The 23,876-nt window shown below is 39.3% G+C and overlaps 1 protein-coding gene across 1 annotated transcript in view; it reads left to right on the plus strand.

Moving 5' to 3' along the window:
• ZSWIM6 (zinc finger SWIM-type containing 6) overlaps window positions 1–23,876 on the plus strand; it is a 159,513-nt gene that overhangs the window by 83,124 nt on the left and 52,513 nt on the right. The window contains exon 3 of the mRNA XM_040977586.1: window positions 9,420–9,776. Within this exon, the coding sequence (XP_040833520.1) occupies window positions 9,420–9,776 (357 nt within the window). The remainder of the gene's footprint in view (window positions 1–9,419; window positions 9,777–23,876) is intronic.

Raw genomic sequence — 23,876 nt, forward strand, 5'->3', positions numbered from 1 at the left:
ATCCCATTAGTATGGTTGTCACTGTTAACACCAGAGGGATTTAATTTCACAGAGAGATTTGATGTAATAGAGACCTTCTCAAAAAGAATGTGAATGTAATTTTCATGTATTTATTTAGAAAAATGAAATTTGTTTCAGGCACATTCTCAAAGAGAATAGGTGATTGGGCATTAGTCTTTTAGAAAAGAATTTTCAAGCTAATCTTTCTTTAGTCTGATTAGATTTATAATTTTCTTGCATGATAAAATGCCAAGTTTTAGTATGTAAAATGTATGCATGTGTGCATTTACAAACTTAGACCTGTCTTCCAAGTAGGCACGCAAAACTGCTCCCATAGCAGTGGTAGGGAGAACAACTTAGTTCTTAGAATAACTACAGAGCTCCCCAGCTAGCTTATAAAGGATGCAGGTGGAATTTGATAGGAAATACAGCTTTCCCAAGAATTTCCTCCTGCTGTACATCCCTCTGTAATAGTAACTATCACAGCGGAATGAAGGGCAAGGGAAAGAGGCCAAGGAGAAAGTGTTTAGTGGCGATGGGCAATGTAGAAAGAATTTGAAAAAAAATGTTAGTAGGAGGAAAGAGAACCGAGAGAGAAGGATAAGATCAGTGGAAGATATTGCAGCAGCCCTCATTTTCTGTCTGTTCAGTCCTCTTCTGCGATAGTTTACAGTCCTAACATTTGCAGAAAAACATACTTGCTTGGTGATTACTCTGCCAGTTTCTGACCACCCTTTGTACCCTAGAAAGAAGAGACAAAGTTGTTTCAACCTGAAGCAGCAGAGTTCATATTCTGGCAGAGAAATTAGTTTGAACAGTGATGAAGCATTTGTTATATAAAGGCCTGACTTGACGCCTGTTCTTCCTTATTCCAGAGTCTGCAAAGTGGTCACCTAGCCAGACACTTGGGAGTGGACCAGCAGAGAGGAGTGTGCAGCTTCCCCTCCCTGCCTCTCAAAACCAGGAAGTGTTGGGGGAAGACATAGCAGTTGGGATGCCTGTATCTTGTCTCCAAGTGTTTGAGTTTTGACTCTGTTCTCAGTTTCAGTTTACAGCTGATCCACACCTTGGGAGCAGCAGTTAATTATACTAGGTCCCTGGCACCCAAGTTAGGGGTGAGTTTGAAGCTACACATTATAGTGCAGGATATTGAGTTACTGCCCGTGATGATTTTCTGTTACAAGTGCTGATGGTTCTAGTCCTGGCTGCTCTACTTCTGACCCAGCTCCCAGATAAAATACCTGCGAAGGCAGAAGATAGCCCAGGTTCTTGGGCCTCTGCACTCACATGGGAGACCCAAATGTAGTTCCTGGCTCCTGGCTTCATCCTGTCCCAGCCCTGGCTGTTGTGCCCATTTGGAGAGTAAGTTAGTCAGTGGAAACTAATCATTCATATTCTCTCTCTCTCTTTCACGGTTTCTCTTTTTCTCCTTGTTTCTTACTGCAACTCTCTTTCAAATACATAAAAATCCTAAATAAATGGAAGGCTCTTCCCTAAAGCAGTTCTCAATATACTGCCATTCTTCTAACACATTTTGATTTTGAAAACTAAACCACTATGTACATAATTGCCACTTAATTAAGTCTCTTTCACATTTGAAGCTTTTTTTAGTTTGCATTTCTTGTTAGAAATTAGTAGTAATGTTTTGACCCAGGGATTCCTTGTTGTTTTTTGTAAAATAGTTTTTTTAATACTAAAACTTAGCAGCATGAGGTCATTATAATTCCTAAATAGCATTATCTAAAAGCTATTTGATATTGAAAAAGAAATTGTGGTTAGATCCTCAGGTAAATAGCTGGATTTTCTGGTTTATGTCTATGGTGTTATCACCAATAGCCAGCACAATGTTAGCTTATGCTAACATTGAATCTGTCTGTTGATTTATTATTTACTTATTTATTATTTATTTATTTTGCTTTCAGAAGAAATAAGTTGTGCTGTAATGGTATTTCATATTAGTGGCACTTTTTTAAATTTTGAAAAAGTCACATTTTTAACCAAGAATATTTTCTTTTTTTAAAAAATATTTATTTTTATTATTTTTTCATTGGAAAGGCGGATATACAGAGAGGAGAGACAGAGAGGAAGATCTTCCGTCCGATGATTCACTCCCCAAGTGAGCGCAACGGGCCGATACTATGCCAATCCGAAGCCAGGAGCCTCTTCCGGGTCTCCCACGCGGGTGCAGGTTCCCAAAGCCTTGGGCTGTCCTCAGCTGCTTTCCCAGGCCATAGGCAGGGAGCTGGAAGGGAAGTGGGGCTGCCGGGATTAGAACCGGCGCCCATATGGGATCCCGGGCGTGCAAGGCGAGGACCTTTAACCACTTGCGCCACCACGCCAGGCCCCAAGAATATTTTCTACAGTAAGTTTGATTCTTATGTTTCAAAACATTTATGGAAAATAGAATGTAAGTTTTAGGTGCAACAATATTTAAATCCCTCATGTTTTTTAAAGAACATGCAGCTCCATGAACTTTTTGAAGACCCGTATGCATGTTTCCTGGGTAAGGTACATACATCATACATCTTAAGACTTCACCATGGGCCTGGCACAATGGCTTAGTTGACTTCTCCTCCACTTGCAAAGTGCTGGGATCCTGCTCCACTTTCCATCTGGCTTCCTGCTTATGGCCTGGGAAAGCAGTGGAGGATGGTCCAGCAGATGAAAGAAGTTTGTTTCTCCTTCTCGCTATAATCTGCCTTTCCAATAAAAATAGATTTATCTCTCTTTGTTAAGACTTCATCACTTTATAGTTACTACAATAGAGGGATTTGGTATTGTATTTAGTTTTTGTTAGTTAGAATTCTACTTTTGTTCATTCACCTATTTACTCATTCATCCAGTAAATAAAAAGTATGTGTCATATACCAGGCGCTGTTCCTGAAGTTACTGCCACATGCCGCAATGACCTTAATAATCCTTTGTTTGTAGTGCCTTGAATCTTATTGTGTTATGGAATAAACTCTTAATGAAGCATTTGACATTTAGTTTCTCTCTGATTTCCTGCATAGAAAAATGTGAGCCTCAAAGAGATATTTGAGCTTTTCCACTCAGGTTCCAAGGATTTGGATATAAAATATTATAAACACTATTCTGAACTTTGGTGAATAAAGAGTGTGTGATATTCCTGTTGATCAAATATTAATAGATATTTCTAGTTGACTACAATTGTGGTACAGATAATAACTGCATTGATGTATTTTCTTTTGTGTTGCATTGTAAGAGGATTGACTTTCAACAATAGATTTCCCTCTTCCAATAAGTTAGGGTATACTAGTAATATTGTATTTTCAACCTTTATGCCACATATGTCTAGGTGGAGAAAAACCAAAACCCTTCCCGTTGGTTTCTGTTGGTTTCTGATTTCTCACCTCTCCGTTGAGCCCTAAATGTGATCAGCAGTTCTGTTTGTCTTGAGCAGTTTCCCTTTTCACTCTCTTCAGCTGCTATTCTAGAGCTTTTATTGCCATTCTGTAGAGTGTTAATAGAGTTTAATAGAAATCCCTTTACTATATGACTTCACAGCTGTTACCATTGTGATATGATTTCTGAATTTCTGTATATATTTTAAAGATACATTTTTCTTGGAAAGTCGGATATACAGAGAGGAGGAGAAACAGAGAAAGATCTTCCATCTGATGATTCACTCCCCAAGTGGCCACAACAGCCAGAGCTGAGCTGATGTGAAGTCAGGGGACCGGAGCTTCTTCTAGGTCTCCCACGCAGATGTGGAATCCCAAGGCTTTGGGCTGCCTTCCACTGCTTTCCCAGGCTACAAGCAGGGAGCTGAATGAGAAGTGGGGCTGCTGGGATTAGAACTGGTGCTCATATGGAATCCTGGCACATGCAAAGCAAAGACTGCTGCTAGGCTATCTTGTAGGTCCCAGGACATTGTATCTTAACTAATGGATCCTTCTCACAGGCAGGAGAGCTCATATTCTATGCCGGTGGTCATGTCTTCTTCATCTTCATCTTCACTCTGAGAAGTTGTTGGCCGCTTTGTGAAGCAGTCAGCAATATAGATGGCGTAATCCCTCAGTGTGTGCACTGGAGCCAAACTGCACACCCCTGGGTTCTCTCGCTGTTTTTATGTACACATGTAAGAATTTCCTTCTCTATTTATCTCCACAGTGAGGGCAATGATGACTTAGAGCCCTGGCAAGGCCTAGTGTTCCCTGGGGTGCTCTGACTACTTTTCTGTGTTTGTGAGGCTATAAGAGAGAAGTTGTGTTCATTTTTTCTTCTGCAATATGAATGGTCAGCTGTCTATATCACAGAAGCCAACTTTGAATTCGTCTTCTACTTAGTGATGATTTTCACATGGAAGACAAATATTAGGGATAAACGAGATTTTTTAATATTTTATTAGAGAGATCTTCAAAGGGTAAAAGATTTGTTTACTGAACTTAATAGTTATTTTTGAGGCCAAGTTAATTCTCTTAAGTCTTTCATTCTGTTTGGAATGAAGCTGCATTTTATGAATGTGCTGTGTAAGTGAGAATAGAAGAAAAAATGATGGCACTTACATTATTTTAGAAGTATGGGTACAAGGGACATGAGTACAAGACAGCACATGCTGTCTTTTATAGTAGGAGGTGGCATGGCATCCCGTCAGCCTGGGCACTTACATCAGCACGCCATGGTATTAGTGCACATGTAGAAAATGCCATGATTCCTGGAACACGTGAAGACAGCGGGCACTCTGAAAAAGTATTTGTTGCAGTAGCTTTTATTGTCAGTTCTTGCCCATACAACAGCCTGAAATATAGGAGTTACCCCTTCTATAGATGAGAAGATTGAGACTTAGTTACTAAGATAACTGATCTGAGACATGATGGCACTTGAAGGAGGACTGGCATTGCTTAGATAGTTCTAATTCTCTGAAATCCCTGTATCACCTTGCACTATCCTGCATTCTCTTGTCTTTGACTTTCTCTTGCACGGTACACCTTGCCTTAGGAAAAAAAAAATGGGCTAATAAAGTGGTTGCAAATATCTTTGTATTAATTGTTTCTAATATACAATGAGCCCTCAATTATAAAGAATCCCATGAGGCATTGTAAAACAATTGTAAAAGTAAATATTGTGTAATTAATCATTTTTAATTTTTATAATTTAATTTTTAATGAGGGTCTTGCTTAAAATAGCATGGTATAGCTGTAAGTAGTAACAACTATGATAGTTAACAATTTTGTTAGTATAAAATAGCATTTTCTACTCAGACCAGTTAAGCATTCCATACCTGACTTAGAATATTTGGGTTACATTTTGTAAGTTATATGTATCATTGCAATGTTTAACTGACATATATTTTGACCAGAAGACTTTATTCAGGTTATGTTGATTATTGGCGAGGTCAGCATTGGGCCACTGTCCAAGTGGCTGCAATGGCTGGAGCTGAGCTGATCTGAAGCCAGGAGCCAAGAGCCTCTTCTGGGTCTCCCACGTGGGCACAGGGTCTCAAGGTTTGGGCCGTCCTCGATTGCTTTCCCAGACGCACAAACAGGGAGCTGGATGGGAAGTGGGGCAACCAGGACATGAACCGGTGCCCATATTGGATCCTAGCACATGCACGATGAGGGTTTAGCCCCTAGACTGTCACACACTGGGTCTTATCTTGTTCAAATCAAATAAATCAATCTCAAAAAAAATGTGCGTCATGGGAAGAGAGCCTGTGCCTACTTTTTAGGATTGCTGTGAGAATAAAGTAGATTAGAGACTGGACATGGAGCAAGACCTTACGAATGGATTGAAACCAGAAAGGTTTTGTTTTGGAGGGAGGGAGTGGGCTGGCACTCCTCGGTACATGGTGGGGTTTGACTCTTCCCTCTGGAACCTGAGCACACCTTTTCCTCACTTCTTGCCCCTGGTGACCAGATTTAGTCTCCAGAGCTCCTCCTTTACCTTGACCCTAAAGTGAAGAGCCAAGCGTTTCTGAAGGTGATTTTGCCATAAGTAACAACAGGAAATAAATAGGTAAAGAATCTTCATTTACACTCCCACTTGGTGAGGTAAGCAAAGGTGTGCAGAGGTGCTGCAGTTGATGTTTGAGCAACAGAGGGCTCTGATAAACTTTATCTGCACTCCAGCAGTTGGACAACAGAGAGACTGAGGAAGCAGCACTGAAGGCATGTCGGGGCAGTCGGGGCCTGCAGGTGGCAGGGGTTTCAGGATAGAAGGACTGACTAGGTTTTTTTCTTTTTTAACATTTAAGAAGAACTGAGGGCTAGTGCCATTTTGCTTGTTTTGGAAAATACTGGCATTGGGAAAAAATGGCTTGAAATGAAAATATTGGGGGTGACTAATTTATATTCCCAAGAACTCTGTGGAGTTGGCAGTTGTGGGAATCTAACTCAAAAAATCACACGTAATTTGCTTATCACAACTGCTTGCTGGCTTCTTACTCAGAACTTAATGGTGGGTAATGAGTGTTTCCCTGAATTATGCATGTTCAAATACAGAAATATTATTTGTGAAATTACTTGGTAGTAATGGTCAGGGTGCAGAGAAATGACCTATAGAAACTTGATATGGCCCAGAGTGATGCGACCTAAGATATTTTTTAGTGTTTCTTTTCATCTGCTTGAAAAATAGATTAGAGAGACAGCTCTTAACTCTGTGAGTTGGTTTACTCCCCAAGTACCATGACAGCCAGGGTTGTACCAGGCCAAAGCCAGGAGCCTGGAACTGCATCCAGATCTCCCAAGTGTGTGGCAGGAGCCCAAAAAACTGAGTCAAGATTTGGTACCTGTCAGAATTCATGATCAGGAAAGTTATATCACGATTGAAACAGGTGGTGCTCAGATGGGCACTACAGTGTGGGTTGTGGGTGTCCCAGCAGTGGCTTAGTGTGTGTGTGCTGCAATGCCCAGGCTAGATTTCTTTCTATTGTTTCTTTTTCCAATCCAATAGTGCCACGTTTAGGTGTTCATGATACATAGCTACTTTAGTGAATAAATGTCGTATTTTCAGAAATAATGATAATACCCAATGCTACTCGTATCTGACAGACGTGTACTGATTGTATGTGAGAAGGTGTAACAAAGTATGTTAACTAGAAGCCAAAACGAGTACTGGGCGGAATGCTGCTGGGAGCTCTTGGTTGTGCCCATCCAATGCATGCTCCATAAATTTTTATGGTGTATGCTGTGCTGTGGTTTACAGTCTGGTCTTTGCATTAATTTGTCATTGTCTGAAATATTAATAAGGCATGGGAGTGTTTCTGTTGAAAATAGCTGTGTCCAAGGTGGACTTAAAGCTTTTCCTTTAAAATATAATTACTCTGAAAGATGGAAACTTCTTTATTGGTGATAATCAGCAAAAGCTGATAGTGCTTTTTAATAAACTGTTAAACTTTAGTATTAGAAATCAGGGCTGGAGGACTGAATTAGCTCAGAGGATGCAGTCTGTTTAGGATTCTCTTTTGAGAAAATCATGTAGTTGGAAAAGGAGAATATGATCTTTTAGACAAGCTGAGTTTTGAATTGAGTTTATTATATACCTCCATCGTGAGTCCTGTAGTATATGTACTGGAAATTAGGCAAGACTTGAATTAAAGCAGTTTGTTTTTATTTTTGATCATTGCTGTGTGTGGTGTTGGCATGGGTGTGGTAGTTCTCAGAAGTAGGGAAGGCTTGTGGCAAGGCTTTGTAGGGCACTTAGCTCATCTATTTTATCAGGGACACGCAGTGAAGAGTATTAGTTGCTGCGCATTCAGCCATGGTAGTTTTAGTTAATCAGTGAATGCATTGTTAGTGAGAGACAGAAATATTAACACTTCTGCGTTTTTAGCCGTAGCTTTAGAAAACTCCCCTTCCCAAAGACAAACCAAAAAACAAAAACAAAAAAAACTTCTCAAAAACCCTTACCTCCCTTCAGCTGTAACATTACATTGCCTTGGTTTCTGCCTTTAATTTCCTTTGGGATTCTTTATATTTAGGAGAGGGTTGAGAGATGTATTTGTATAAGCACTACACCAGTGCTTCTGTTAAATTCTTTTTCAACAAAAGAAATAGTTACTTGAGTGCCTCTTGCACGGGGCACATATTTTTCCAAAAAGAATGTGCCCTGAAAGCAATGGTTTTTAGTGTGTGTTTATTTCTTGTCTTCCAGATTATTTTAGCTTAGAAATTTTCTAATGCTTTGAGTTAAAATGAGTTTTCAGTTAGCTGAGTATGTACGCATATTTGTATAAAATGTTCAACTGTTAAAAAATTCTTGCTACATTTTCAGTCTAATAACATAGCTCCTTTCTCCCTTTAAAATGCACCAAAAATTTAAGCTTACATATGAAAAGTTAACTTTAATTTTATCCACAAAGAATTAAGTGCTTTCTTTTAGCCTTAATTAATCTTTATTCATGTGAAATTAATGCAGATGATTTCCATATGTTTTTTTTTTTGCGTGAAAATTTGCTCCTTTAGTGTTCTATATGGAGTATCATTAACTATTTTCTACTATAAAGTCCAAATGCAAGTAACTTTGCATCAAAGATGATTGGAGAAAAGGAGTTATATCTACCTTGTTTGGGCATTGAAACATAAAAGCAGTTCTTTGGGCTTGGCATAGTAGGCCAAGATGGGGATTGGTTTTTATTGACTATAAGCTGTGGATGGAGCTGTCCAGGAAAGAATGGCTACTGAGGTGAGGTAAATAGCTCATCTCTGGATGATTCTAGGCAGGCAGTCGATGGTGTTTAGGAAGATTCATTAAGTGTATAGCCTCTAAGGCAGTTTTTCCCTTTTGGTGACTTCGTCCCACATGTGTTCATGTGTGTGGTGTAGAACACTTTCCTTTTTTGAAATACGGAAGAATCATTCTAGGTTATTTAGATTGGTTTGTATGAGCTCCGGCAGGCTCTGCAGTCCTCCTGTGGTTGCTGCTCATACGCATTACTTCATTGGAATATATGTGTGCGTGCTACAGAAAGAATAAGATACAAGCTTTCTTTGGTTAAGGATTATGAGAGAAGCCCCATCCGAGTTGCAGTGTTGGTGCACACTAGTGGCTTCCCTGAGTCAAAGTGGAGGGGATGGTGAGAGCTTTGAGAAGGAGGTTGTGCAGTCTGACTCTCATTTTCAAAAAACAAAAAGAAACAAAATTGTGAGTCCCACAGGTGTGTGTCTGGTACACTGCAGACTCATCATGGAGCAGTGATGGCTTATTCCTACACGTGTGATGATCGCTTACTGCAATACGTGTTTTCATCTGAGTGCAAAAACTGCTTCATCGTGTGTTCTTAGCTTTTGGCGGGATGACATGAAGTGGGCGTACTAGTTAGGGGCTTGAACGCTTTCACTTAAAAGTAAAAGAGGTGTTATTTTTTCTTGCTGCTGTCAGATACCACACATTTCAAAGAATTAAAGAGTATTTCATAGCAACTATATACAGAAACTAACCTCTCCCTCTCTTTCACATAGGTTTCCACTTGAGTGGCACAGTGACAGAACCTGCAGTACAGTCGGAGCCAGAAGCTGTTTGCAACGTGGCCATCAGCTTTGATCGTTGCAAGATTACCTCAGTGACCTGCAGCTGTGGAAACAAGGACATATTTTACTGTGCCCATGTTGTGGCGCTGTCTTTATACCGCATCCGCAAGCCAGATCAGGTCAAACTGCATCTTCCCATTTCAGAGACTCTCTTTCAAATGAATAGAGACCAACTGCAGAAGTTTGTACAGTATTTGATCACAGTGCACCACACCGAAGTTTTGCCAACTGCCCAGAAGTTAGCAGACGAAATCCTTTCCCAAAATTCAGAAATCAACCAAGTTCATGGTGAGTATATGCACTTCATCTCTAGATCTTTTTTCCATTTGTAAGTTCAGTTCTGCATAAAAATGACTGAAATTTGAAATAGGTCACTAGCATTGTTCTTAGGAGGTTAAGAAATTTCTAAATTTAGATTTATGTCCTAAAAAACATTTCTTTTGAAGAGTTTCATGGATGGCAAGCATTTTGTGTTGAGAAAAGTACCTCATTTGTTACAATGTGCTTCTTGCACTTCATAACATTTAATGTTTTATGAAACACTGTTGTTTGTTATGCAAAGCACCAAGTTAATTCACCATGTCAGTAAACTGACTTGTGCATTTCCAGAATTTTTTCATTTTATTTAAAGAGATGTTTTTTATTGCAAGAAATTTTGAGAGAGCATAATTCACAATAAGAAAAAATATTTTTAGAAAAGCATTACAGCTTATTTAGTCAGAGTTCAGGATATAAACAATCCTAAAATCACAGGAAGTTTCTGTTAAATGTTGCAAACAGTCATCAAGTATTTATTCTGTGTATGACAAACACATTGCAACTTTTTAGAAATATATTCACTTCTTTGATATAATATACTTATATATGATAAATAATATTGTCAAAGTATAGGTTGTTTATGCTCTTAAAACATTGGGACATAGTTTTCTAATTTATTACATTGAAGAAAGTAGTGCAGACTTGACTGAGCAGTTCGGGACCGTATCATTTTTACCATTTCTTTAGTAATATTGAGTTGAAATATAGGACATAACATTCAGTCTTATTCTGTTGGGTTTTCTTCAAAGTTATTATTTCATATGGCAAATTTAAATGATCAAAGCAGCTTGAGATCATTTTTTAAGAAAACTTTTAGAATTGTTAGATATGAAATACAAAAAAGTACACAAACATGAATGTGTAGATATAAGAGATAAAGAGAAATATATTAGCCAAGCCAAGAAGTAGATGGGTTGCAGAGCTTGAAAGGGTTCCGCATGGTCCTGCCCAAAGTCCCTTGGTACGTACTGCCTACTGCCTGATACTGATGGTAGCCATTTCCTTGTAGATTTATGATTTTGTCACTGTTGTTTGGAGAGAGCTGACATCTGTTGGTTTACTCCTAGGGGCTGAAGCTGGGAGTCAACTCTTCCATATGGGCGGCAGAACCCAAACACTTGAGCCATGACTCTGCATTGCAGAGTCTGCTGCAGTAAGAAACTGAGGGCCTAGTGTGAGCTAATTTCAACCTGTGCTCTGATGTGAAATCCCAGAGTCTTTAACACCAGAGCAAATACCTGTCCCTTGTTGCCTCCACCTGCTTTTGTTTTAAGATTTGTTTAGTTAGTTACTTGATATGGTTACAGGGAGGCAGAAGGAAAAAGAAAACAGTATTCTATGTGTTGATTCATTCCCCAAATGGCTGTAGTGGGTGAGGCCTGGGCCGTGCTGTAGCTGGGAACCAAAAGCTTTATCTAGGTCTCCCATTTGCGTATAGCACCACAAGGCCTTAAGCCATGCTCTGCTGTTTTAAAATGGCACAGTAGCAGGGAGCTGGATCAGAAGTGGAGCAGCTGAGATTTGAACCAGTGCTCATAGAGAAGCCAGTGCTGCAGGTGGTGGCTTAAGCCTCTTTAATACATTGCTGATCCTACTTCGTTGCTTTTGATATCAATGAATTCTGGTTCAGTTGTATCTGTTTTTAAGCTTTATGTAAATGTTCTTATATGGTATATGTTTCATGTCTTACTGGAACTCATGTTTGTAAAATTAAAAAAAAAATTTTTGACCGTATTTGTATCTGTAGTTGGTTATTTTCATTGATCTGGAGCAGTAGCATCCAGGAGAAATATAATATAAACTAGAGAGAACAATGTAAATTTAAATATTTGGAGAACAGATTGTTTTAAACTTTTTAATTTTTTATAGCAATTTTTAAAGGAAAAATAAATTTTAATTATTTTCTTCAGCTCAATATTTTCAAAGTGCCAATTCAGAATATTTCTACTGGTAGATATTACAATATTTATACATATTGATTCAACAAAAAAATGTAATAAATATATATACACACACATACATATTTGACTTTTAATATGAAGTATGAACTCTCCAGTTCCTGAAGGGTTCAGTAGCCACATGTGGTTAGTGTTGGAGAGCACAGCCCTATAGTAACCTGGGTATGAGAATACTAGTATTTGCTTGTCCAGTCCTCTGTGAAGAGGCCTTGTTGTTACAAGAGCTGCGAGAAAGACTTCTTTTACCAGTTTCATGGTGCTGCGATGTACTTCTCATGTAGGTTTTGTGTCAGAGAAAAATCCTCGTAGTCCTGTTTCTTTTGGTGCTCCCTGTTTCAGTCCTAGCTTTATTAAGCTAGAATCTGCCGACATTAAATCACAGGAGTGTAAACAACTCAGCTAGAGAAGTGCTTTGACCCTCCCAAAATACATGTATTGAAGGATTTTTCAAGTGGTCTTTCACTCTGTCGTAACATCTGCCTCAAATCTTGCTGCCTTGTGCAATTTCAGGCCAGCTAATCATCTCAAAGATTGTCCAGGAGCCAGTTGATTGTGGCTTTTTATTGAATTGTTGTTTGGAGATAAAGAATATGATAGGCCATTTCTTCCAACTTTTCACATGCTCTTTCTTCTGTTCTTCCTGTTTTCTCTTACTTCATGTGATAATCCCTCAAGGGCACTTTGTTAGCTGAGCTTTAGTTTAACCAAAGTCCACATCTGCATTTATCCTGTTTGATTTGAAGGATGGCAGCCATACAGTTTTAGAAAGAAAAATTACATCCTTCGTGTATAGAAAAAGTGGAACCGATGAAAACAGTAGTGTAAACTAAAATGGATATGTTCCCATGATGTATGTCAGAGTTTCTAAAATTAGAAGGACAAGATATTGAAGGAAATACCAGGATAGAATATGTTAGCTTTAGACTCTGTGACTTCCGAATAGCTTTTTCATGAGAGCAACTTCATCAACAATGAGCTTGCAGTTTGTCACAGCAGTTTTCCTCCCACTTAATTTGTCCTCAGATTTGCTCCCAGCCTGGAAATGGGCCAGTTGGACAAGCTGCCCTCCATTCTTGTATGACAAGTGTGAAAAACAGGAGAGGTAGAAAATAGGCCATGACCTTAAGTCACAAAATGGGAAATTTGCTCTGTGGAGGGTCTTCTTCTCTTAGATTTGTGGCTTAGTAGGAGTAGGATTAAAATACTTTGCGGCTATTTGTCCGCATGGTACCACCCACCTCCTAACATCTGTAAACAAAGCACTATTTTATTGTTATTATGAATCATTGAACCTCTTTTAAGGCAGTACTTCTTATATGATTTTTGTGGATTCTTTTTGCTTTGAGAACAATGTTCTGACCATGAATATTGGGGGAATTTATTCTTCAGGGAAAAATACCATTTTTCCTTGCTTGATGAATAGGATTAAAGTAAGATCTAAACTTCATTATTTTAGTTGTCATGAACATGATATTTAGGTTATCTGAATTTATAATTTGGACACAAATCCAAAAAGTATTGATAGTAGTAGATTTTTCCCTTTCTCTTGTGGATATATCTGTATGCTTAATATTTTGTTAGTTGTTCTTCCTACCTATCATTGTGAAATGTTTTGTTTCTAAGGAATTCTGTCCTGAGGAGTTTCAAATGTTTTCAAGTCTACTTAATGAGCATAGTTTCCTTGTAAACCAGGTTACAGTATGTATAATAACAATGGAATGTGCATGAAGAAACCAAGGAAAAGAGTGGCTTATCCAGGGTCACGGATCCAGTAACTTAATCGTCATGATAGTGAAGTCTTCATCAGTAGGCCTTTTTGTGCTCTGTTGTGTTTTCATAAAATTTCCCATATAATTTTAATTAGATTATAAAATTAGCCACTATATGCTAAAACTAATTGTGAGATAGTTAATGGCCCACCAAAGAGGTCTCCTGTTGTACTTCTGTATATCTTAAGCACAGTTGTTTACCCTTTATTTTATATCCTCATAAAACTTCTCCAACTTTGATATTCTTAAAAAAAAAAGAAATTGCTTAGGGCTGGTGTTGTGGCACAGTGGTTATCATTTGTGATGCCAGTATCCCACGTCAGAGCACTGGTTTGAGTCCTATCCCCTCTGCTTCCCGACGAGCCCTCTGGTTATGCTCTTGGGAATGGCCCAAGTGTTTGAGCCCCTGCCATCCATGAGAGACCTGGTGGAAATTTTGGCCCCCTGACTTTGACCTGGCTCAACTCCAACCTTAAAGGCCATGTGTAGAGTGAATCAGTTGAAGATCTCTGTGTAGCTCCCCTCCTCTCTCTTGACACTCTACCTTTCAAATAAATACTCTTAAAAATTTTTTGCTGCCTTTGCTAGTTACTTAGAATAGATTTACCAATTTCTGAGAATTAACCCTACTCAATTAATTACATCCAGCCTCTTCTGGGGTGTTTTATGCTTCCTATTAAAGGAGATATATTGCAGATTGCTAATTGGTTACAAAGGGACAGAGTACTGACCTTGAAACCTTGAGTCTGAAAGTTCATATTGTCTTTGTTGCATACATATTACCTATGTGACTCTCTATGGGATTGATGTGTGTGTGTGTGTGTGTATTCAGAATCTTTAAACAGTGATGGCAAATTTTTAGTGATAATATATACATATAATAATAATTATAATTAATAGCTTAATTAATTATTCTTATCGAGGAATTCACAAGTAGTTAAAAAGAAGAGAGCAGTAACCTGTGAGGAATTGGCAATATCAAAATTGGAGAACAGCTTGCCTTCCTCTGACTTTCTGGCACATACTTCCTTTTTCTCTTTTTCTGTTGTGCTTTTTCATTGTGTGTGTGTGTGTGATTTTCTTAGCACTGACTTTGCTGTGAACTGTGCTGGGTGAACTACCATGAACTGTGAACTACAGACTGGAGGCAGACTATTGTGGGAGTACTCGTTTAGGTATGGAATGGAGTGAAAACGGGGAGGGTACCATTCCAGGAACCCTTACTCTCAGGGTAGCCCCAGCCTTTAATTCCCTGCCGTGTGCCCAGAGAGATGTCTCAGTGAGGCAGGATTGACTTATATGTCAGGCGAGGGTTGCCGTGGTACGTGTCATCTGAATTCTCGTCCAACTCTGTGTCTTTGGCTAGGCATCATAACTGCAAAGGTAAACTCCCTGTGGTTTTATTCAGGCATATATTTATGCGTTGCTCTTCCATATCAGGTTGTTTGAACATGCTTCTAAGAAAACTAGAAACATGAATTGTATTCATACCTATCTGTCTTTGTAAATTTAGCCTCCAAATGCTTCTGTTCCAGTCATTTTATACACAAAGCCTTCTCAGGCTTTCAGATATGAGCAAAAAACACGTAAATCTACTCCAAAGTTCCACTTTTATAGCTTAGTTCTTCACTTTGATTTGATTATTAAGCTCCATTGAGGTAAAAACTAGGACCTGTGTGTCTCAGTAGCCCCTCTAAACAGGATACTCATTCTATTTTGTTCTTAGTAGAAACTTGGGGAGTTACTGTTTAAGGATATCCACTCAGGTGTGTTCCATGTCTGCTGGTGAGTTGGCCAATTGGAGCTGCCCGATGGAGGCTTCATGTCACACCTCTGTTTATTGTGTTTCGCCGTGAACAGTAGTGTTCATTGTAATGGGGCTTGGGTTAGCACTCAGTTTTTTACAAGAATCCTAGGGAGATAATCTGATTGTTACCTAGCATATCCTTTCTTTTGTAGAGCATTCTTGTGTGGACAGTTGGTGCAACAAAGGTGTGATCTGCTGGTAGTCAATGGAATTGTCAAATATGTTCTGTAAGAAGAGAGGAAAGGTGTTTTAAGCATTATGGTAAATGCAGTTGAAGAACATTTTAAAAGTAAGAATATATGTAGAAAAATAATTGTAGTATGGAAGTGTATGAGGGTACTTCAATAAATATGTGGAACAGTGGGATTAAAGGTTAAGTTTATTGTGCAAAAATTTTCAAGAGCTATATGTTTTTAATAATATAAAATTTTTATTAGTTTTTTTGAAGACTCTTCATGCATGAATTTAAATTTTTTGCACCAAAATAATCTCAGTTTCTCCACAAACTTATTGCAGTATCTTGTATGAAAATAGAAGGTCTAATTTTCAGTCTCCATTTTCCCAACAGCATCTTTATTTGCTCAGTGCAGCGCCAGCTGATGGTATGATTTGTATTTTTGGTTGGCATTTTTTGTTTCTTTTTTTTTGAAGTATTTATTTTGTTTGTTTGAAAAGCAGAGCCATAGGGAGAGGGGGAGAAAGTGAGAGATGAAGAAAGATCTTCCATCTGTTGGTTCACTCCAACAGCTGTAAAAGCTTAGGTCGAGCCAGGCCAGGAGCCAGGAGCCAGGAGCTCCAGTCAGGTCTGACACATAGGTGGCAGGAACCCCTCCCCTCCCCTCAGGCACTTGGACCATCTCCCACAGCTTTCTTAGGCATATTAACAAGAATTAGATTGAAAATTGGAACTATTGGGACTCAAACTGGCGCTCATATGGGATGCTGACATCACAGGAGGAGGGTTTAATCCTGTATGCCACAGAGCCAACGCCAGTGTTTTTCTTAGGGAACACACAAGTGCAGTCACGCACACACACACACACACACACACACACATATATAGAAGAAACTTAAAAAGTTTGTGGATGTGCATATCGTTTAAAAATTTGGGTTTCAAACAAACTGCTCCAAAATAAACTTTAATTTCCATTTTCCATAAAATTGTCTCTACTTTCTATATACAGTGCTAAGTGACCATCTCTGTGTGTGTGCATGTGTTTGTGTGTGACTCTGCATGTGTATTTGACTAGTAGGTCCTGAGTAGTAGAAATGCCAGAATAAATGCCATTTTAAATTTTATGGTAGCTGTCCAATTTCTCTCCAAAAGTTAACCACTTCACTGGTAAGTTATAACTATAACTTGATTTTCTATATATAATTTGAATATTTTTAAAATTTCTGCTTTGTATTTGAGAAATAAAGGGAGGGGAGGAGGGGAAAGGAGAAGGATAGAGAGAGAAAGAGTGTGTGTGGGTGTGTGTGTGTGTGTGTGTGTGTGTGTGTGTGTGCGCGTGCCCCGTGCACTGATTACAGTGCCCACAGAAGTCTTGTCTGAACTGGGGAGTTCCCACATGAGTGACAAGAACCCGTTACTGGAGCTGTTGCATTGGGAAGAAGCTGGAGTTAGCAGCAGTTCGGTTCCGTGTTACATGTGACATGTCCTAAACACTTTGTTTACCCCTGGGCAAAATGCCCACCTCACTTTAAAGAATGTTTTAAAAACTGTCAATGGAATGCAATTTATGTGATCATGCACAAGTGCCACTTTTTTCTTCCTATATAAAAGTTTTTCCAGTTCATTTTAGCTAAAAGGAAATAGCGTTAGAACTTATCACTCTCATTTTGTAGCAATGATAAAACTAGCCCATGAGTAATTTGCCAGGATAACATCAACAGCCAGGTTACTGTTAGTCCCAAACCCGTCAGTGTCTCTGTTTTCACTTCCAGATGCTCCGTTTCTTACACCTTTTCGTTATTGCATCATCTCTCCCTTTAGTGAGTTCCAAGTCTGTCTATCATTTAGATGAGTGTTTTTTTTTTAATTTCCATAGGCCTCCAATTGGATTTCTCATACCTCCCACCCTATGTGCATCCAAAATGTTGAAGAGAAAGCAAGGAGGAGGAGGGTGTGCAGGTGACAAGTATCACTGTGCTCCTAGATAGACCATACTGTGAAGTACATGAGAATTGCTCCCTTTATATATATAAAATAACTTCATTAAAAATGAAACCTACAATTTTCCCCAAAAAAACAAAAAGTAAAATAAAACAAGCAGACAAACAATAAATTCAACTTTGAAAATAGGCTAAATTTGGTATTCTTTGTTTTCCAGCCCCGTTGCTGCGGACATGGCAACTCAATCTTTTCAGGCTTCAGGTTTTTCTTTGTAAAATGGGAGCAGTAAAGAATGTGTGTTTGATAAGGTCAGGAGGGTGTGAGACTGGCATTGTTCTTACTGCCGCTGTGGTGATGTAGCAGCTGGCATGGCTCTTCAAGGGCAGTAGTAAGTATAAGGGATCTTTAGACAGTTCATAAAAAATGCACATTATGAACAAACTCTGTAATTTTCAATTTTTTTGTTCCAAAATAAACTTTTTCAAGTGAGGACAACATTTGTAATCAGTTTTTTAAAAATCTTAAAATAATTTGAGCATACTATATATTAAAATTTGCAGCCTTTCTGAGTTTTACCTAAATTTGTATTTATCTATACCAAGTATTCATTAATACTTTTATTAGATAAATAGAATGTGACTTGTTTGTTACGCATTCTGTATTTTTACAATACAATACAAATACTATATTGCTTTTCATTTATATGAAATACATGATTGTTTCTGTGCATGCCTAAGTGAACTATGCTTAACTCCTAAAGCAAATGAAATGAGAATAGAAGTACTGAAGTGGACCTGGCGTGATAGCCTAGGGGATGAGTCTTCACCTTGCATGTGCCAGATGCAAGTTGTGTCCCGACTGCCCCACTTCCCATTCAGGCCTGGGAAAGCAACAAAGGACAGCCCAAAGCCTTGGGACCCTGGACCTGCATGGGAGACCTGGAAGAAGCTCCTGGCTCCTGGCTTTAGATCAACTCAGCTCCAGCCATTACAGCAATTTGGGAAGTGAACCAGTGGATAGAAGAGCTTTCTCTCTGTCCTTCTCTGTCCTTCTGTCCTTCTCTCTGTAAATCTGCCTTTTCAGTAAAAAATAAATAGAGAGAGAGAGGGAAACTTTGACAGATCTGAGCTCCTGGTGCAGTGGCTGTGCTGGTGGCAGTGTTGCTAATTTACTACTTTGGGGTGTAGCTGAAGGGAAGGTAGTTCTCTAGAGGGCAGAACTGGAGTGGTCCAGGACTTCTGCCACAATTCAAGCCGAAAAGCCTGTACTGTAACGGTTCCTGTCATGGCAGCAGTCTGGGCTGCCCATAAGGGTAGAAGGTGATGAGGAAAATTGACTAATTCAACTACAATAAGATTGTAAAACAAAATGAAAGCATTGCTCCCTGCCTTGAAATGAGTTGTTAATTAAAGTTAAAATTTAAATCCTTCCTAAAGGATATGTTTACTCGTTGCACATTAGGCTGTGTGTGTGTGTGTGTGTGTGTGTGTGTGTGTGTGTGTGTGTGTGTGTGTGTGTGCGCATGCATGGATGCTCTTCTAGTTCTCTCCGCACTTGATTCTTTTTTAAAGTCAGAGTCACTAATGTGCCATCTTGCCTTCTGTCTCTTAGTAACAATGGTTGATGTCAGGATTTTGCCTTTAGCTTAGAAGACAGGTGTATGTACACCTTTGTGAGCCACAGAGTTAATGTTTTTTAAGTTTAATGGCAGGTGCTAAAACTGTAGGAGACGGTATTCTTCTCTAGGTCTCCTTCAAAAAGGCTGAATTAATTACCTCTGCAGTGTAGACATCTGCTGCCTACATTCTGGTTAAATAGTCTGCATTTGACAATCTAACAAAAGGGGACACTGCTACAGACATGTAAATGATTAAAAGCGTTATTAGGACAACCATGTTACTAAAGTGATTAGATCACTGTTAAACTAAAGATAACTAACACCTTTCCTTCTTGTTTTGATTTTATGTTCCAACAAAATAAGAGAAAGCATCAGACTCCTCATTAGAACCCAGAGCTGTGGGTATACCGAACAGCATTAAGCATGTTGTGAATTTGTCTTCCTAGATCACTTTGAAAAGCTTACAAGTGACTCTATCCCATGGCATGAGACAGAGCTCTTGTTCAGTTTGTCTCTAACATGCTTCATTCAGTGCACTACAGAGTTCTTCTGTCTGTTGCCTTAGGAACTAGGATGCTTTCCATTATGAAGATGTAGAATGTGGGACCAATGCTATGGCCCAGTGAGTAAATCTGCTTCCTGCAGTGTCTGCATCCCATCTGTGCTCCGCTTGAGGCTGCCCCAGTTCCCGTGCAGCTCCCTAATGTTTCCCTGGGAAAGCAGCAGAAGATGACCCTGGTCATTGGGCCCCTTCATACGGGAGTCCTGGATGAAGCTCCTGCCTCCTGGTTTTGGCTTGGTCATTGCAGCCATTTGAGGAGTGATCCGGTGGATGGGAGATCTCTCTCTAACTTTACCTTCTACTCACTGTCAGCTCTGTCACTGCCTTTCAAATAACTAAAGAAATAAAAACCTTTTTGAAAAAGGAAGATCCAGGCTGTGCTAACATGGTTACCCTTCTCCAAATTCCAAATGTAGTTTCCCCCTACTCCTCCCTTTCTAGGCCCAGAAAAGATTGATACGCAGGTCTGTAATGGTGCCTGGGCATTTGATGCTTCATGGTGTACTCCAGGAATCTTGATAATTCTTGAGGAGAGTTTTACTCTTGGGATAATTCAAAACTGAGTTCAGCAGCAAATTCAGCACTAGAAGAAGGAAGTGGAAAGCTGGTGGTTTTCTTCACGAATCCTTTTTTTCTCTCTTGTGGTGGTACATTAGCAAGGCTGGGAGACTGAATCACATTCATGTTTTACCTACCTGGAATTAGAGACAATTAAATTCTTTCTCTTTTTTTTCTAGAAGATAATTTCACTTTCCCCAAAGGCTTGAGACTTCGAAGAATAAGCTTTAGTAATAAAATGCTCACAAGATTAATTATGTAGTTATAAATATTATGAAATGTATAATTATAAATACAAATAAGGGTGAAAAACATGATAAGTTTTAAAACATTTTAATGGGCCGTTTAATTTATATACATACAGATTTTGGTTCATGCCCAACTGGGGTAATATTTAATAGCAAATGTGTAAATACATGAATTACATTTCCCTTTGGGTTTCCTTCTCAAGTTTAGTGCTAAAAGCTGTCTTTGATTATAGATGCCCATTAATAAATAGAAATTTATGTTGCAAATCTTACATTTTATGTAAGACTTAGGCAACACAATAATGCATGCCATAACGTACAGAAAATTTAAATAGCTTAACCTTAAGATCAGTGTTTAGTGTATAAATTTATACCTTGAGGGAGAACATTGTTGTAGACATTTTCTGGTTTATGGTGTAAAATGTATATGTTTTACACCTAATACTGAGTTGTCACTAGGTATTTTTAAGGATTTATTTATTTGAAATGAATTTGTTAGAGAAACAGATTTCTTATGTCCTCTGTCTCAGTCCCTAGATGGCTGCAATGACCAGAGCTGGGCTGGGCTGGGCTGGGCTGGGCTGGGCTGAAACCAAGTGCTTCTTCCTGATCTTATACTTGGGTATCAGAGGCCCATCTTCTGCTGCTTTTCCGATGCCTTTAGCAGAAAGCTGGATTGGAACTGGAGCAGCTAGACACAAACCAGTGCCCCATGGGGTACTGACACTGGCAGGCAGTAACTTGAGCCATTGTGAGACAACGCTAACGCTGGTCCTGTATGTAGAAAAATTGATGTTTCATTTCCCTGCTAATTTTCTTTGCTTGTATTCTTATAACTAAGTTAGGGAGTTTCCTAAATTTCCTGAGTAGATTCTTAATTCTTATTGCTCTGTTCACTTTCTGTCCCTTGATTATACATTGTAGAGTTAAGGAAGTGGAGCCCAAGAGCATAAATGAATTGTCAGAGGATGCACAAACTGTACCTACAACTGAAATCTCATGAATTGTAGTCTGGGGTTTAGGATTTCCTGCACATCTTTCCAGCCATGTACAGCTTAGGGAGAATTTGCAGTGCGATATTCTCTATGGGACCATTTTCTTTTCCATTGTACTCCTGAACTCTGAAGTGGCAAGCTATTTCTAATACTAGCTGACCACAAAATAAAAAAAAAAAAAACAGACAACTTAACAACTGGAGAAAGCCTAATTCATGTATTCTTCCATTTTCTGTTAGATATTTGTTCACTTGAAACAGAGCCAAAATGCATATGTAATTACGTGGGTTCTTAAAACTTGAAATTTTTCAACCCTGTCAGATTTTAAAGGAAATTGTACTATGTAGTTCAAGTCAGGAGTGGTTCCTGCTTGTTTTGTCTATCACTTCTTTCTCATAAGTATTAAAGAAAAAAAGAGTTGAGTGTATTCTGAAATTTTGGACGGGGTGGTGGGGTGTATCTGAATATGGACTCCTGTTGCCACTTGAGGCTGCAGGTGAAGGTAAGGACTTTTCCCAATCAAAACTCCGATGCACTTTAAAATATTTGGATATTTCTTTGGCAACTCAAAGCTCCAAGTCCATCCCACAAAGTTCTGACTGCAGTACTGAGGTACTGCTCCTTGTGGATCTTGGCCCTCAAAAAGAGAATGACTTAAAAAAAACCCCACAGAATTGGGATAAGGGAATATAACCACTGTGAATATTGAGGTTAGATGTACTTTGTTCACTGTATTAGAAGCATCAGTGAAAATGGATAACCAAAAGCTAGTTGACACTAGATCGGGAAAGATCAGATTTCTAAGGAGGATTTTATGAAGATAGTGCAGAGAACTTTAAAATAGAGACCTTGGGGTACGGATGTTTAGAATGTCTTTTCCTTGTACGTTTAGGTAAAGAATTTTACAGCTATGTTGTGCCAGAGATGTGTGTATGTATGTTCACTTAGAATTATAGAGATGACCAAAATGAGGGGCCTGGAATCCCTGAGGGATACAGATGCAGACCTAGTAATTAGCTTGTCATAGGCTTGAGTGTCCTCAGTACCTCCTCTAGCCAATGCCTACAGACATGCCAGTCCCCTCTCCTAAACTGTTGGTGGATTTGGTGAGGACTTCCTGCCCTGGTGACCTCAGGGCTCTGCTTTGGCTCCTAGGGAAGAGAACTGGAAGACTAGACATGAGCATCGTGCTGTGGACCAGCCATAACCAACCAGACAGTTTCTTCTCTAGATTGTTAATTTTGATCAGTACTCGCTGCTAGAGGGCATTGTGAGCAGAAAAGTGGACGATGCGTGTGAGGATACTTGGTGATTGTCCTCAACCTGTTGAATCCTCGTAGGGAAGAAGTGCATGCATGTCTCTTCATGCTCTCCTGTACTTAACCTCTTCCCCCAAGTACTTACTCAACTGAGAGTGGCCAAGTGTTAAGCAGAGAAGATAAACAAGCCTGTGTCCCACATCAGAGTGCTTGGGTTGGGGTCCCAGCTCCACTCCCCTTTCCAGCTTTCTGCTCTCATTACCCTTGTTGTAAATATTCATCAGCACCTCATTCACTGTTCACGTGAAAGGTGGGATGTATACTTTCCTTCTGAATGTTTTTCAGTCAATAACATGTCCTGAATGTATTTCTCTTGTAGCACCCAGACAGCCTCTACATTGACCTTCATGGCTGCGTGCTCTTCCATGGTGGCAATGTTGGCATAGGTACACAACAGGAAAAATCGTCTCTTACTAACTAGAGTATCCCATTCTTCCACTTAAGATGACTTTTTACTCTTAGGTGAAAATGAACTAAGCTTCTCACCAATAAAGTTCTTTTGCTGACCAGAATTGTCATGTATGAGGATACTTGGAAAAGTCCATATTGAAATGGAATTAATTAAATTTGGAGCCAATTTTGTGACCTAGCATGGTGTAAAGTGTGTTTCTTGTATGGGTCTTGATCTAGAAAGATTGAAAGCAGAGCTGGTGTTGTGACCCAGCAAGTTAAAGCACTGCCTGTGATGGCTGCATCCCATAGGAGCACAGGTTCCAACCCCCCGCTGTTCTGATTCCAGCCCACCTGCCTGCCAGTGTGCCTGGTGAAGCAGCAGAGAATTGGCCAAGTACCACATCAGTGGCCTCTGGAATCCTGTACTTCTGGTTTTAGCCCTGTCCAATGCTGGATATTGGAACCATCTGGGGAGTGAACCAGTGAATGGAAAAGCACTGTCTGCCCATCTTTTCTCCTAGCTTGGATTCCTCCGAAATAACAGTAAATTTGTGAGGACAGGAGTTTTCTTTTGTGAGCCCTTCTGTCCCCAAGTCTAGCAGAGAGGTTGCCATAAGTCATACACTCAGTAAATACGCTCATGGGCTAAATGAGGAAATGTGCTCTTTGCAGTGAAAATCACAGGCCCCTTTCCTTCTCTGCTAGGGACTTGTAGACTTCAGTTGGA

Source organism: Ochotona curzoniae, unplaced genomic scaffold, assembly GCF_017591425.1.
Source record: "Ochotona curzoniae isolate NIBS_2020 unplaced genomic scaffold, NIBS_Ocur_1.0 contig_2754, whole genome shotgun sequence".
Taxonomy (NCBI): domain Eukaryota; kingdom Metazoa; phylum Chordata; class Mammalia; order Lagomorpha; family Ochotonidae; genus Ochotona; species Ochotona curzoniae.